The following is a 16805-nucleotide window of genomic DNA, read 5'->3' as shown; positions in this document are numbered from 1 at the left end:
GGACGGGGAAACGGAAAGCAGAGGCGTCTCCCTCCGGAGCCGGAGATCAACCGAAGAAAAACGCAGCGAGGCGTCCACGGCGTTCGCAGCCTCCGGCCGCGTGGCTTTCCCGCGCGCCGTCCTGGGGGGCGGGGAAGGACCCGGATGCAGCAGCCCTCGGCAGCCGGGACCCCCCCACCGCCTTTGAATCGCAGCGCGGGGCGGAGTTGCCCTCCCTTCCGTGTCCTGATTGGCTCTTCTCTTCAGGCTGCTTCTCGCCATTGGATGGTCCTCGCGTCAGTCGGAGCGTCACGCGTCTCTTGCATTGTTGCTGCAGGGAGACGGCGTCGACGTCGGGCTCGGCTCGCGGCGTTCTCCCCTGGAGTTGTGCGCCCGCGGTCCGGAGCTCGGAACCTGCCCGCGGCTTTCCCGGCTGCGGGGCGAGGAAGGGGGCGACTCCGGCGGCTGGAGGACGACCCGGGGCGCGCGGCGTTTCCCTCGTCATCCCACACAGCGCCATGTCCTGGATGTTTAAGAGGTGCCGGGGGTGCGCAGGGGGTGGGGCAGCGGGGCTGGCGGCCTGGCGGCGTCCCGCAATGAACCTGACCTTCCCCGGCATGTGTTCGTCCTCCTCGTGGCTTGCGGGGCAGGGGAGGCCTGCCTGTTCGGTTGTCTTCTTGGCTGGAGCGGACGGGCTCTAGGCAGAGCCCTGGAAATGCGTGTCACCGACTGTGGCAGGCCCGGGGCTGCCTCCAGGCTTGCTAAAGCCCTTGCTGCATGCAAGGCAACATCCATTGGACCTGGGTGCTCGGAATGGAGGGTCCTGCATGCAGCCCTGTCCGCGAGAGGCCGTGTGTGTGTGTGTGTGTGTGTGTGTGTGTTTGCACAGACGCGCGAGCGCTTGCAGAGAAGCTAAAGGAGGTGTGCGTGGTGCGGAAGGAAGGCGAAGGGCGAACAGCGACTGCCTCTTCCTGACAGAAGGGATGCTTTTCTGGAAGCCTCCACCAGACCCCTCTTCTGTGCCTAAGTTGGTTTTCATGTCTGTGCCCCAAACCGTTATTTATTTATAAAGGGCTTTCCCTTTGATAGGAACAGTCTGACTGACTATAAGTACTTCACATTTACATTGCTCCAGCAAAACATGACCATAAATAAAAATGGAGCTTTGGGAAATATGGGTTGGAGTACTATTAATAATCTTAATTGTATCCTCAATATTGTTATAGTTTTATCAGAAATTGATGATCCAGAAATAGCTGTAATAATAGACCTCCTTTGCAAGTTATGCTGTGACTTAGTAATGGATATAGTGTGTATGTTAGAGTCTTTTAACAAAGGTGACTCCATCCTCCTAAACTACTGGTGAAATGGGGCCTCCTCTCCTACCGCTCCTGTCAAGAGACTCCTAGGCGCACAAGCCCTCCCCTTATCACCTTTGTCAAGAAGCCACAATGTACGTAAGCATGTCATGGTAGGAATGATAAAGAAGAAATAATTGTATATTAATGAATATGTATGTTTTGAGAATGAATATGCATGTTTTCTTATAACTGAGAGAAAGCAAGTGTTACTGATAGATAACATGTAATAACCAATCAAAACATTGTAAACACCTGCCTGCCTTGCCCCTGGATTTGTATATAAACCCATGCATTTGTCCCAGTCACTGAAGCCAGCAGGCTCCCACTAAACCGGAGCCAAAAGCCCCTGGGCTTCCACTCGAACTTGCAGGCTCCCACGAGGCCGGAGCCAGAGAAGCCAGCAGGCTCCCACGAGACCGGAGCCAAGGTTTTGGGCTTCCACTCGAACTTGCAGGCTCCCACGAGGCCGGCGCCAAAGGCCCAGCAGACTTCCACGAGACTGAAGTCAAGAGGCACTCTCGGTGGCTTCCCCCGTCCTGTTTGGTGTGTGCTTGCCTGAATAAATGCTTGAATGCTTGATTGCAAAGCACCCACTCTCGACTCTGGTGACCGGGCTCGGTGTTCGCGACACCCTTAAACCAGCGAAGGAGGGAGGGGAGGGGTGCGGGGGGATGGCATGGTTTGAGAATACCTATATTAAAATGTGTTGTATCTCTAGGGAATTTAAGTAGTGGGTGCTGGATATATCATCCGAAAAGATGCAGACAACTTCATGCGTGCATGTATAAAAAGTAGTTCCGCGTTTACAAGTCTCTAGGTGAAGTCTTCATGGAAATTTCGACATAAAACTGAAACGGCATCGCACGTGTTTTAATTTAAAGAAATGATTTTTTTTTTTTTACTGGGGAAGAGATTTCGTGATAGTTCATTGTGTGTGTGTGTGTGCGTGCGCGTTGAATGGGGGGGTTGAAGCCCCCTAGAGGATCAGAGTTTGAGAACCTGGCGTGGGGGGCTTCCGGCTCTAACGGGGCGACTTCATTTGCCTACGGTGATTTTCATTTCAGCTTTTTCTTTCTTCCTTTTTTTCTTTTTTGACTAACGTCTGAGAAAACTGTTGTCATATACATGCTGATAAGTCTTTGAGAAGTACTTGTGTAAGTATTTTTTGTGCCCTCCCCCTTTTTGTCTTCATTAGGGATCCAGTTTGGAAGTATTTGCAGACTGTTCAGTATGGAGTCCATGGAAATTTTGCACGCCTCTCCTATCCAACGTTTTTCCCACGTTTTGAATTCCAAGATATTATCCCTCCAGACGACTTCCTAACTAGTGATGAAGAGCTGGATTCGGTTTTATTTGGAACGTTGAGAGGTCACGTGGTCGGACTACGCTACTATACTGGAGTCGTGAGTATATCAATTAATACGGGGTTAAATAGTGATTCATATTTTTGGAGTTCACCTAGAAAGTAAGAAATTGGGAAGATGACATAGGCAGCTGTTATAAATTATTGTGATATACTTAGGCAAGAGACACAAAACACCCAAACCGCTTTAATATTTTACTCTTATGTTACAATATGTGCCAGAGGTGGGACTTTATTGCCCCATCCCTGTAGCCCTGGAAGATCAGCAGGGGCCGAGAGTGAGAAATGCCCTGTGTGCTTGGGGAAGTGTGTGGAAGAAGTGATCACGAGCCAGCGAGGGCTGCGCGCTTCTCAGAGCCGGACGACTGTTCTGGTTGTGGTTTCGGTCCTGCTGATGTGCTGGGAGGCGGCAGGTGGCCCTGTGGGAGACCCGGAGGGAGAACCTGTGAGTGGAAGAGCTCTGTCTCTTTCCAGTAGTTAAACATTTAACACATTTTTATGTGGAAAAGTGGAATTTAAAATTATTTTGTTACAGAAAATCTTGGAATTGCATTTTCATAATATTTGTTTCTCTTTTTTTTTTTTAAAGATTTATTTTTATTAGTTTTTTATTGGAAAGGCGGATATACAGAGAGGAGAGACAGAGAGGAAGATCTTCCGTCCGATGATTCACTCCCCAAGTGAGCGCAACGGGCCGATACTATGCCGATCCAAAGCCAGGAGCCTCTTCTGGGTCTCCCACGTGGGTGCAGGGTCCCAAAGCTTTGGTTCGTCCTCGACTGCCTTCCCAGGCCACAGGCAGGGAGCTGGAAGGGAAGCGGGGCTGCTGGGATAGAACCGGCACCCATATGGGATCTCGGGCGTGCAAGGCAAGGACCTTTAACCACTTGTGCCACCGCACCGGGCCCAATATTTGTTTCTCGTAAACATTTTTTTGAAGATTTATTCTTTTTATTGCAAAGTCAGATATATACGGAGAGGAGGAGAGATAGAGAGGAAGATCTTCCGTCCCCAGTCACCGCTGATCCAAAGCTGAGAGCCCAGATCCTCTTCCGTCCTCGACTGCTTTCCCAGGCCACAAGCAGGGAGCTGGATGGGAAGTGGAGCTGCTGGGATTAGAACTGGTGCCCATATGGGATCTGGTTGCGTTCAAGGCGAGGACTTTAGCCACTAGAGCACGGCATGGGGCCCTTTCATAAACTTTTTAAAAGATCCTTTTTATGCATAGATTTCAGAATTTTTACATAGAAAGGAACTTCTTATTCTGTTTTTTTGTGAACTTTTTCAAGTACTGCTATGGTAAATTTCCAGTCCATTATTGTCTTTGGCCTCTTAGCACATTTCTGTACTTTAATGCTTTTAATTCAGCAAGATCTTCTCTTCACTTGATCTTAGCCAAAAGGCCGAGAAGCGATAGGAAGATTTCTTACTAGAAAAGGAAATTGTTTAATTTTATGCACTTGTTTTATAATGAGGTTTCGAAAAATATATGTTTATTTATTTTGGAGGATTACAGAGAGAGAGAGGGAGGAGAGGGGAGAGACGGAACTACCATATGCCAGTGCACTCCCCAGGTAGCTACAATGGCTGGAACTAGGCTGGGGCAAAGCCAGGAGCCAGGGGCTTCCTCTGCGTCTCCAGTGTGGGTGTCAGGGATCCGGCTGAGGCAAAGCCAGGAGCCAGGGGCTTCCTCTGGGTCTCCAGCGTGGGTGTCAGGGATCCGGCTGGGGCATAGCCAGGAGCCAGGGGCTTCCTCTGCATCTCCAATGTGGGTTCAGGGATCCCAACCCTTGGGCCCTCCTGCCTTTTCTGGGGAGCTGGGTTGACAGTGGAGCAGCTGGGATATGAAACCTGGACCCATATCAGATGCTGGTGTCATAGTTGTGCCTTTAGTTACTGTGCCGCAACACTGGCCCTTGGAGTGACATTTTCTTCCTGTGTCTGTCGTTCTAAATTGTGTGTGTATGTGTGTGTCTAGAAAAAAAAGGGACAGATTAAATATGACTTTATAAGCGTCGTCTTCGCTGTAGGCATCTGGTATGCCTGTGTGATATTTGGATAGTAAACTTGTAGTTTTACTAAAAGTGTTTTAATATTAAACTTTCAAAAACGAATACTTATTTTAATTAATAAAATCGATAAAATTTTCAAACATGTAGAAAAATATGAAACAGTACAGTAAACTTGGTATACCCGGAGTCCAGATTCAACAGGTTTTTCCACATTTGCTTCGTGTCTTTTTTTTGTCCTTTTGTGCAGAAGTACATCCCAAATGTGCCATTTTGTGTTAATATCACATATTTCTAAAACATTTTTTCTTGCATGTAATTTTCATAATCGGCAAAATCAAGGTCAGTGTTGTGGCCCGGGGATTAGGCTGCCGCCTGCAGTAGCATCCCGTGTTGGAGTTGTGATTGTGCTTGTGGCTGGCATCCTGCCTACGTGCCTGGGAGAGCAGCAGATGACCCAGCCAGCTCCTGACCCCCCGGGGATGGAGCCCTCAACTCCTGGCTGTGGCCTGGACCGTCCCTTGGAGTTGCAGCCACTTGGGGAGTGAACAGGAGGTTGGAAGACCTCTTTTTCTTTCAGTGAGGGATTGACTGAGTGTATGAATGAATGAGTAAGTAAGTAAAATTTAAAAGAGTTCTTTCCAATTTGTGCATGGTTGTTTCGGAGTATGCATTTTTCCATAAACTTTAACAATTCCTATTAAACATGTATTTAAATATTTTTGGGGCCCAGTGTGTTGACTCAGTTGGCTGATCTGCCTTCTTCAAGTGCCAGGATCCCATGTGGCGCTGGTTCGTGTCCCGGATGCTGCACTTGTTTGTGGCCTGGAAGATCAGTGGAGGACGGCCCAAAGCCTTGGGAGCCTGCACCCACGTGGGACACCTGCAGGAGGCTCCTTGGTTCGGATCAGCTCAGCTCCGGCCGCTGTGGCCATTTGGGGCGTGGACCAGCGGATGGAAGATTTTTCTGTCTCTCCTCCCTGTAGCTCTGCCTTTCCATTGAAAACAAATCTTTAAAAATTATGCAAATATTTCTGTGGAACCTGTGCTTACCTTTTCGTAACGCTATCCATGAACTTTTTGAAGTGTGGCTCTATGTGTTGATGAATTTTCTTTCACCATTTTTGGGAGCTTTTGGTCACTATTTTGTCAGTTATTATTTTTTTCCCTTTCCTGGTACTTTCTGTTGAGCTGGGCTGTCTTCTGTAAGCCCACAGATCTCTGAGATACTGAGGTTTTTAAATATTTGTTTTCTTTCTGTTACTTAGATTGTGGAAGGCTGCTTTTTAAATTTTTCTTATTCTTCTGTATACTCACACCTGTTGGATTTTTAGTGAATTTTTCACTTTAATTATTCTTTTTTTTTAATCTGCAGAATTCGTGTTTGGTCAGGCTTTGTTCTTTTTTTTTTTTTTTTTTAAATATGGAACGCTTCACGAATTTGCGTGTCATCCTTGCGCAGGGGCCATGCTAATCTTCTCTGTATTGTTCCAATTTTAGTATATGTGCTGCTGAAGCGAGCACCAGGCTTTGTTCTTATGCTTTTGGACATACTCATGTCTAAAGGAATTAATTGCTTTAGGTTTTTGAACATTTTAATTTATTTTTAAAGATTTATTATTTATTTATTTATGTATTTAAAGATTTACTTATTTTTATTGGAAAGCCAGATATACGGAGTAGGAGTCAGAGAGGAAGATCCTCTGTCTGCTGATTCACTCCCCAAGTGGGCACAATGGCCAGAGCTGAACTGATCTGAAGCCAGGAGCCAGGAGCCTCTTCCAGGTTTCCCACATGTGGTCACAGGGTCCCAAGGCATTGGACTGTCCTTGACTGCTTTCCAAGGCCACGAGCAGGGAGCCAAATGGGAAGCAGGACCACTGGGACATGAACCAATGCCCATATGGGATCCTGGTGTGTGCAAGGTGAGGACTTTAGCCACTAGGCTGCTGCACTGGGCCCAGATTTTAAACGTTTTAAAGAGGCTAACTCTTTTCCTAGTTTGCCAGTTATCCGTGTTTCTGTAGGACCAGTTGATACTTATTGTTTCCATGAAAGTAGATACATTTTTTTGTTTTATTTTGTGTTTTGTGCTTGTGCCTTTGACATTTCAGTGATTTATTCCATTTTGGTCGTACATGGGTGACAAGAACCCAAGACCTTGGGCTGTTTATCCACTGACTTCCCAGGCACATTAACAGGAAGCTGACTCGGAAGTGAAGTGCTGGGACTGCAGCCAGCACTCCGGTGTGGGACTTAACCTGCTGCCGCACAACGCCTGTCCCCATTTTATTTTTTCACATTGTGTATAGTTATGAGGATGTTTTATTGCATAGATGTATTGTGCACTATCCAATCAGGGCCGATGTATTTATCCTCTCAGACATTTAGCGTTTCTCTTGAAGTACATGGGAATCCCATGTTTTCCATTGTCTGCAGTCACCCTTCCTTGTCCCGTCTAGCTGTGACTTGGTACCCTGCGGCAGGCGTCCCCTCATCTTGTCCCCCCTGTTTTTGTCAGCAGCCTCTGCTAGTCATTCTGACCTTACGTAAGATGAGCTGTTCTTTAGACTCCGCATGGGAGGGAGGTCATGCGCTGGTCAGCTACCACATTTCTTTATCCACTCCTGCGTGGACGGACACTTGGGTTGTTGCTGGTTTTTGTGAGTTGGTGCTGTGCTGAGTGGGAGTGCACACGTCCCACTGACAGGCGGAGCACGTGCCTCTGGGATGTATTCCCTGGAGGGAGATTGCCGCGTCATGAGGTGGTGCTGTCTGGTTGTTTGAGGAGTCTCCATGCTGTTTGCCACCATGGTTGTGACCATTTACGTTCCTTCACTTCCCCGCCAACAGGCTTTTGTTCTGTTTTCTTTAGGTTTGTGTATTTGATTGACATTGAGGCGGGCAGGGAGAGCAAGCAAGCCTAGATCCTCCACGTGCTTTTTCACTCTGCAGACAGCTGCAGAAGCCCAAGGCCAGGAACCTCTGAAGGCCTCCCACGCGGGTGGCAGGGTCTGGATACTCCGGCATCCACCATTGCCTGTCCCGGGCCATCAGCAGGAAGTTGAACCGGGGCATGACCTGTGCCCACATGGGCTGCCTGCGTCGCAGCGGCAGCTTTGGCGTGTGTGCCACAGTGTTGGCTGTGCTCTTATGTTCTTGCTCTAGAGTTACCATGAGGTTTATAATATTATTTTGGCTATAAAAATGTTTCTTAAACTAATATCAGCTTAACATTGATTATTAAGATAGAGAAAAAGAAAAGAAATTCTTTTTTTTATAAGATTTATATATTTTTATTGCAAAGTCAGATATACAGAGAGGAGGAGAGACAGAGGAAGATCTTCCATCTGATGATTCACTCCCCAAGTCACCGCAACACCCGATGCTGAGCCAATCTGAAGATAAGAGCCTGGAGGCTCTTCCAGGTCTCCTGCGCGGGTGCAGGGTCCCAAGGCTTTGGGCCATTCTCGACTGCTTTCCCATGCCACAAGCAGGGAGCTGGATGGGAAGCGGGGCTGCTGGGATTAGAACCAGCATTCATATGGGATCCCGGTGCGTACAAGGCATGGACTTTAGCTACTAGGCCACCATGCTTGGTCCTATTAGGGTATTCTCAATTTGGCCAGTGAGTTTTCTTCATTCTGTTATTTTTCCAAAAGATTTATTCATTTATTTTGCAGAATTACAGAGGGAAGAGGAGAGGGATCTTCTATCTGCTGGTCACTCCCCAAACTGGCCGCAGTGGCTGGGCAGGAGCCAGGAGCTGCTTCTGGGTCTTTTATGGGGTGCAGGCACTCACAGCCTTGGGGCACCTTTTGCTGTTCTCCCAGGCGGTGGCACAGAGTTGGAACCAAATTAGAATAGCCAAGACTCCAACAGGTGTCCGTTTGGGAAGTTGGTGGTTCAGTTACAAGATTAGCCTGCTGTGCCAATGTGCCGTCCCCCTCTTGATTCTTTTTACTTCTCCAGCCACGTATGTATGCTCATGGGATTTTTCTGCTTGATCTATTTTTTGGAAATATTTATCTATTTATTTATTTATTTGAAAGGCAGAGTTATAGTGTGAGGGGCGAGACAGAGAGGTTTTCCTGTCTCATTATTTACTACCCAAGTGGTTGCAGTAGCCTGGCAGGGCAGAGCCGGGAGTCTGGAATTCCATCTGGGTCTCCCACCTGTGTGCAGGTGCCTGAGTACTTGAGTCATCTGCTGCCGTGTTTCCAGGTACCTTAGCAGGGGGCTGGTTTGAAAACGGAGTGACAGAGACCTGAGCTGGCACTCTGTCTGGTCTATTCTATTGATGCTTGATACCTTATCTTATTTTCAATTTTACCAGTAGTTTTTAGTTGATGGATTTTTTTCCTTGATTTTAATTGCTTCCATCATTTCTCTGGTAGAATATTGAATTGTTTGCATTCTCCCTTTAAATTCCGTTGAGTTTACTTAGGATAGCTTTTTTTAAAGATTATTTATTTGAATGGCATATGTATGTGTGTATATAATATGTTTATATATGTGTGTATATATATATGCACATACACACACAGAGAGCAAGCCTGAGAGATAGAGCGCTTCCATCGGCTGGTTTACTCTCCAAATGTCTGCAAGAGCCATGGCTGAGACACGATGAAACTAGGGGCCTGGAACTCCATCCGGGCTTCCCAGGTGGGCACAAGGGCCCAAGTGCCCGGGCCGTCTTGCAGTGCTTGCTTGGACACGGTTGCAGGAACTGGACTGGAAGCAGAACAGCTGTAGTTCAAGCTGCTGCCTTATGGGTGGCTGGTGTTGCTAGCAGTGGCTTGACCTGCCGTGTCAGCTGCAGGACAGTTCTTTTGAAATCTTGATGTTAGCATCTGGGAACTTCCCAGCTGGTTGTTGCTTAGACTTTATCCTGCTCTTTGAGGTCGTCATTCCCCGGATGTTCTTGAAGGATTAGTTACAGTGCTCTGACTTGCTGTATGGCTTACCGAAATTCTAAGTAGTTTACAATCTCTGAGCCTGTGGATACGTGTGCTGCTTCAGAATTACAGAGCGCCCTGAGTCACTGGTTGCCCGAGTCTGCTGTTGATGTTTTTACTGATGGTCTTAAAACACTCCCCAAATGCACATTTGTAATGAGTCTGCAGTTGTGGCATTGAGCATGTGCTGAAAAGGGATAGTCCGCGTCCACCAGCCTCTTCTGGTGCCTGTGGTGAGCTCAGACTTCTTGTCTGTGTAGCACTTAATCCTCAAACAGCGCTGTAATTCCTGTCTGCCCATCGTTGTGGGAGGCATGCCAGCTGCAGCCCCTCAGCTATTGAGGTAGGTCTTCAGAGGGCCCCGCCATGGTCTCATGGCCACCAGATGTTGGGGTTGCACACCTGGTCTGCAAGAAGCTGGCGATAATAACCAAACAAGTCTGTTAAACCACTGAGCATATCTCCCCCGCACAGCAACTGTCCACAGACATTTGCCTTGGATGGAAATCAGTGTTAGGTGTTATCAGTGCCCACTGGGGCCCAGTGTCCCTGGCTCTGTGCCCAGGGTTGGAGGTGATTGGGAGAGGCAGCCTTCTGGCTTACCGGACTAGCCCCACTTGCTATAGCTGGTTCCCGCAGTTACAGGTTCCCAAAGTCCCTGAAGGTCTGCAAGGTCCACCTGAGGGCGTTGGTGACACCTCCAAAAGGAGTGTACCCCCATCAACTGACCCTGGACGATGGAGAGGCTCAGTCTGTAAGCACGGGACTGGGACTAGAGGCCTGTGGGTTTGGGTGTGGTAGGCTTCACTCTGGGCCAGGGTGCAGTCCTAAGCAGTTGAGAGAGGGCTGGCAGAAGCCTCTTGGCTGTCGAAGCTGCAGATATTCACTCTACAAGTTAAGGCCTAGGTTCTGGCAAGGAAGCTTAGTCAGCTCTTTAAAAAATTTTTTTTTGTAGTGGGTTTTCTATTGGAATTCACTTTGCTGTCTCTCTCCCCAGTGGGAGATGTTTGGAGCTGAGGGAGGATGAGGTGGGTAACTCTGGCCTCTTGCTTGCTCCAGTAAGCCTTGTAGCAGGGTGAGACGCTGCTGTGTCACGTGGCGTCGGCTCCTGTGACGGTGAATGGGTCTGTGTGAGGCTGTTTACCTCGATGTCTCTGCGGGGAGGAGACTGCAGGAACCTCGAGTTCATCAGCCATCTGCTTCCAGCCCTTGGACTTTTTAAACAGGGTGGTTTTTCTGCAAACTCTCCCTCCCCAGAGTTTGTTTTCTTTTTTCTGTAAGACAGAGCGACAGAACTCCCATGTGCCAGTTTGTTCCCTAAATCCTTTTAAGGACCCTGGTTGTGCTGGGACGAGAGCCAGGAGCTGAGAACTCAAACCAGGCTCATGTGAGGTCTGTAGGAATGGCACCTTGAGCCAGCACTGCTCCCTGCACGGGTGTGTGCTGGCGGGGAGCTGGGGCCGTGAGCTGGAGCTGCACCGGGACTGGGATCAGGCACTCAGGGTGGGGCATGGGCAGCTTCAGTGCTGGGCTGACTGCTCTCCGCTGGTGTCTGTCCGTGACTTTGCTGAGTTGTGCATTTATTGTGTCAGTATAGCAATCAGCTAATGACTATGCCAAAACCAGTAAGTCTTCCAGATTTTGCTGAGAGACTCCACATATTGGGACAGTCTGTTAGGATTCTGAGGCAGTAAACAATGGTCTCGGCCTTTACTTAGTAAGTACCCCAGCTTCAGTCAGAGGTGAGAGCTTAGTGCTTTCCCGTGAATGTGTGCGGCCTGATCATACGGCCTTCTGCACTTCCAGAACTACGTGGGAACTTGGCAAAGTTTACAGTGACACCTCCTTCAACTGTTCCTTTAAGCTTTTCAGTTATTTTTCTTCCCAGGTGTTTTCCACTGCCTAAGCAGTAATGAACTTAAAATACTTGCTTGTAACATTGTTTTTGACAGGCATCTGCCCATGGGAGAGGTTTCTTTTATTTATTTATTTTTTACTGGCTAAGCAGTAAAAGCCAATACAACCTGACTTGCAAGTAAGATTTTTCTAGAGACTGACCAGATCAAATACTGATAGTTCTTTGGGAGTGAGTGTCTTTGTATCAGCCAGGTTGTGCTCTTGTCTGGCAACTGGCATGCTACACCAGAGTCCCAGCAGGCTGGCACATTTGGAGGGAACCGTGAGCTGATGCGAGAGCTGGGTGTAGGAATGGGGTATTGATACTCAGACCTGTTTCCTTGAGTAAATGCTCCCTGAATTTCCTTTGATTGTTTTCTAGACTTTTGAAACATTGAAAATAACGGGGGTTATTTTCCCCATAAAACTGCATATTTCATCTACTTGAAAGAGAGAGAGAGACAGAGAGAGAGAGAGAGACAGAGTGTGTGTGTGTGTGTGTGTGTGCGCACGTGCGTGCGTGTGGAGTAGAGGTAGATAGATGTGGATGGAAAGGAGATGGAGATAAATACCTTTCCTGCACTGATTCAGTCCTCCCTTGGCTCAGCATGCAGGGGTGTTCCAAGGTCTGCAGCCTGGGCGCCCCACCTAGAATTCTCAAGTGGAGAACAGGGTTTGGAGTCCTGGAGCTGTCACCGGCTGCCTCCCAGGGTGCATGATCAGCAGGAAACTGGGTTGAAAGTAGAGTAGTGAGGACTCAAACCGGTAGTCTTGACCTGGGATGTGGCCGCCACAAGCGGCAGGCCCACCTGTGCTGCAGTGCCTGCCCTTGATTGTGACAGGTTTTGTTGGGCTTTCTAATGTTTCCGATGACAGTTTCTGGAAGTCCTTATTCTGCCATTTCTGATAATAGACATCACCCTGACTTATCAGTCAGGAAGAATCAGAGAAGTGTATGAGTTGAAGTCTTGTATTTTTCTTTTTTAAACAAATTTATTTTTATTGGAAAGGCAGGTTTACAGGGAGAAGAATCTTTCATCTGCTGGTTCACTCCCCAAATGACTGCAGCTGGAGCTGAGCTGATCTGAAAGCAGGAGCCAGAAGCTACTTCCAGGTCTCCCATGTGTGTGCAGGGAGCCAAGGACTTGAGTCATCCTTCATTGCTTCCCCAGGCCGTAGGCATGGCTGGACGGAAGTGGGGCAGCTGGGACGGGAACTAGCAGCCGCATGATGCTACTGCTTCCAGGCAGAGAATTAGCCAGCTGAGCCATTGCACTTGCCCTGTTTGTATTTTTCCTGTTTCAGTTCCATTTTGACAAATGCCTTTTTCTTCCTTTTAGACTCTAGAGAATTCAGGCTCAGAGCTAACCTGCCTACTTCTTAATTTATAACTTTTTGGCTTGAGCAAATCAACCTGACTCTTTGGAGCTTCAGTTTCTTCAGTGATGAAATGGGAAGAGTGGTGGTACCTGTCAGTGGGTTGGTTAGGTTGTACTCAGTCAGTCTGTACAGCCTAATCTGCTGTTTTAGATTTGACCATTGTCTGATAAATATCAGGGATCTGCTAAGTCCTGAAATGAGTATAAATTATAAGATAAAAAATAGTTAACAAAAAATGCATTCTTTAATATTGCTTGTTTAAGAAAATGTTTTTGTTTGCTGTGTTTAGAAATTTTATTAATTGAAATGGAAATTCAGATAAAGGATGGTAATGTGAAATTGTTTTTGCCTTCATTATTTACAGTTTATCTGTTCACTATTTTTATTAGGTTAATAATAATGAGATGGTTGCGTTACAACGAGAGCCTAATAACGCCTATGACAAGAATGCGATTAAAGTAAATAATGTGAATGGAAATCAGGTTGGCTATTTAAAGAAGGAGCTTGCCGCTGCTTTGGCCCATATCATGGACAACAAATTGGCACAAATAGAAGGGTAATGTACTGGCAGCATTTAGTTTGAATAGTTGTGAGCTGTGGTGATCTTTGAACTTGTTAGGTCTTCTAACTAGAGCGTGTAAGTGCGTGTTGGCAACCTGTATCATATGTGTTCCCTGAATGTGTCGGTTCTCTTCTTGCATGCTTCCACTACACTCACCATTCAACAACTGTCTGCCCATTTTCCTACTGAATTATTACCACTTGCGTTCAAATTTCAGGAAGTACACTCTGTCTCCAAGTGTGTCGGTGCTGGGTTTAAGAGTTTAGAAGTGTTAGAGCAGAGGTTGTAAGTTGGTCGGCTGTAGGTGAATTTCGTTTTGCATACCCAGTGTTTTAGAAGTTTTTTTTTGTTTATTTCCAATAACCAACTATCTAGATACTGTATATTTTCTATGTTTTTTTTTTTCTTAAGTGTGAAGCTTAGTAAGATACCTCACAGTTTTGGGCTCTTATTTCCACATGGTATCAGCTGACCGGAAGTGAGTAGTACTTTTTTAAGAAAAATTGGTTTATTTGACAGGCAGAGGTGGAAAGACACAGAAAGATTCTATCTGCAGGTTCACTCCCCAAATGGCCTCATCAGCCAGGGCTGAGCCAGGCTAAACCCAGGAGGCAGGAGCGTCTTCTGGGTCTCCCCTGTGCACCATCTTCCGCTGTTTTCCCAGGGTTGGAAGTGGAGCAGGTTGGACTTGGCAGTTTAATCTGCAGGACAGGGCTGGCCAGTAGCTATACCTTTAGGTAGGGCACAGTCTCTCCCAGTTGTGCCGTATCTTTTTTCTTTCCTTTTTGTTTTTGTTTTTAAGATTTATTTATGATTGTTGGGAAGGTAGATCTACAGAGAGAAAGATCTTCCATCTGCTGGTTCACTCCCCAAATGGCTGCAAAGGCCGAAGCTGGGCTGATCCAGAGCCAGGAGCCAGGAGCTTCTTCTGGGTCTGTCACAAGGGTGCAGGGTCCCAAGACTTTGGGCCGTCCTCGACTGCTTTCCCAGGCCACAAGCAGGGAGCTGGATGGGAACTGGAGCTGCTGGGATTAGAACCAGTGCTCCTATGGGATCCTGGCTGCTTATAAGGGGAGGATTAATTAATTGAGCCATCGCACAGGGCCCCCTTTTATTTTTTTGAACCCTCAATCTCTTCTCAATTGCCTCTTCTTTTTTAGGCATTTGTGTTTGTGATCTCAGTTTAAGTGTTTGGAATGTTTAGGAGATTCATATCCTAATCTTAGGTGAGTTTGGAAGATAAAAGAAATGTCCAGCAGTATCTCACTGTGTTTTGTCCCTTTTCAATTTCTCAAGTTTTTCCAGACACTTGTAGTGAATCCTATATTTGAAATAATTCTTGGAAATTGTTCTCAGTTCTATCAGAAAAATAAGTTACTATTTCTAGTGGTCCTGTTAAGCAAAGTTCTAACCCTCTGAATGGAACCATTTCATGTATCTTGTTTACAAGCTATCTTTGTGTTTTAAAGCTGCAATATCCTTTGGTGTTTGTTTCTAAAAATAACTCTTTTCTATTGATTGTTCTTGATTCTATTCCCTTTTTCCAACTAGTAGTTCCTTATTTTATTCCCATGCAAAGAATTTGAAATGCATGCTTAGAATAGAATATCACATATCTAATGGTGGTAAAAACAACACTTCTAATTTGTTATTTCTCCCTCTCTCTTAAATGTAATAGGGTCGTCCCCTTTGGTGCAAACAATGCTTTTACCATGCCTCTGCAAATGACTTTTTGGGGAAAAGAAGAAAACAGAAAAACGGTTTTAGATCAGTTGAAGAAGCATGGCTTTAAATTGGGTCCTGCACCAAAAAGTAAGTTTAGGGTTTAACTACTCTGTTGATACTGCAAAGACACAGGTATTCTAAGACAATGAATTTCTGGGAGTTTGGGTGACTAACGTGTACAGGCAACTTCCAGTTGCAGCTTTTTTTTTCTGGAATCTGTTTTTAGCTCTGTATTGTGAAGCACAGTGGCTGTCACTTGGTAAAATAGGTGTGTTTTAAAAAATTTATCCTTGGGTAGTTTGTTTTTGAGCATCATTGGGCATAATTGTACAGATTAAGGTGGCTGTGAGGTACCACGTGCTTCAGTCTCCTGGGACCACTGCTGTATTTGTTACTCATTGTTATTCTAAACGTTGACGTATGACGCAGGACTGGAACTCTAGATTGACACTCATATCCCCCTGTGCTCTGCATTCCCTCATGGTAACCTCTGGAAATCCCTGATTTTAGGACTTATTTTTGGTAAATTTTAGGAAAAAGATCCTCCTAATAGGAAATGCTATGTGATTTTTTTTTTAACTAGAAGTTTATTCAAGTATTGTGGATATAAATAAAGTCACTTAAGAATGACTTAGGATTTAGCTTTCAAAATTCAAGAACTACTACTTATTAACAGATAAATGCTTGCTTTGTTTATTTAAGAATTTTTGTGTGTTATAGCATTAGGATTCAGTTTGGAAGGTGGCTGGGGCTCTGGGAGAGCTGGACCAAGCTATAGTATGCCGGTTCATGCTGCTGTACAGATGACAACTGAACAGGTATGCTTCTCGATTTCCTTTTTATTCATTATTTGAGAAGCAGAGAGAGCGAGCATATGATTGAGAGCAGACACGAAAGCAGGCTTCCATCTACTGGTTTACTCCCCAAATGCTTGCAAACCAAGCCTCAGCATCAAGCCTCTCCCTTGAGGTGCCAAGTGCCCAAGCGCTGAGCCTTCACCGCTGGGGCCTCCGTGGTGTGCACGCAGGAGGCTGGACTTGGAAGTGGACCCAGGATGTTAACTAAGGCGATAGCTTCATCAATGGGCAGCTCAGCTGTTAAGCCAACATCCTGCCCTTGCTTCTCTTTTTCTTCCCATGTGATCTGAAAGTGAATTTTAAATGTTGAGGTTACTGTTTGAAATAGGATAAATGTATTGGTGTATTGATGATGTTCAGGTGCGTTGGTAAGTTACATTGAAATTTATATTGTGGAATAAATGGAGTATGCATTTGTTTGCAAGCATTTAACAATGGTGAGAAGTACGGTCCTTTCATATCTGCAGTTGATGGGGTCCAGGGTCTCTTCCGTTTCTTATTCGTATAAAGTGCTGTGGTATTTGCATATAACCTGTGCGGATCCTCCTGTTTGCTGTAAATCATCTAGATTACTCATGCTACCTGATACGCTGTTTACGGAATATTTACAAGGAAAAAGTCTATGGTGTTCAGTAGAGACTAAACCATTTAGGCTGCTGTTGGTTTCATCTGAAGTATGGAAGGCCGGCTGCGTAGCCATACATAAACACATAAA

At 46.2% G+C, this 16805-nt stretch overlaps 1 protein-coding gene and 1 non-coding gene across 5 annotated transcripts in view; one reads left to right on the top strand and one right to left on the bottom strand.

The window, feature by feature from the left end:
• The first annotated feature begins 322 nt into the window (after nt 1-322).
• HLTF (helicase like transcription factor) overlaps nt 323-16805 on the top strand; it is a 56964-nt gene continuing 40481 nt past the window's right edge. For 3 of the 4 annotated variants that reach the window (XM_040974764.1, XM_040974762.1, XM_040974763.1), the window contains exons 1-5: nt 340-517; nt 2536-2743; nt 13336-13502; nt 15187-15320; nt 15954-16051. In XM_040974764.1, coding sequence (XP_040830698.1) covers nt 498-517; nt 2536-2743; nt 13336-13502; nt 15187-15320; nt 15954-16051 — 627 coding nt within the window. In that variant the 5' untranslated portion in view covers nt 340-497. Of the gene's footprint in view, nt 518-2535; nt 2744-13335; nt 13503-15186; nt 15321-15953; nt 16052-16805 lie in introns of all 4 variants that reach the window. The other variant, XM_040974761.1, reaches the window with a different exon arrangement.
• Nucleotides 6130-6236, bottom strand: LOC121152773. The gene has a single exon (XR_005883307.1). It is a non-coding gene; the product is annotated as a U6 spliceosomal RNA (small nuclear RNA).

The sequence above is a fragment of the Ochotona curzoniae genome, unplaced genomic scaffold, assembly GCF_017591425.1.
Source record: "Ochotona curzoniae isolate NIBS_2020 unplaced genomic scaffold, NIBS_Ocur_1.0 contig_2599, whole genome shotgun sequence".
Lineage (NCBI taxonomy): Eukaryota > Metazoa > Chordata > Mammalia > Lagomorpha > Ochotonidae > Ochotona > Ochotona curzoniae.
The sequence above is the reverse complement of the archived record's forward strand: the minus strand, read 5'-3'. Positions and strand labels throughout refer to the sequence as shown.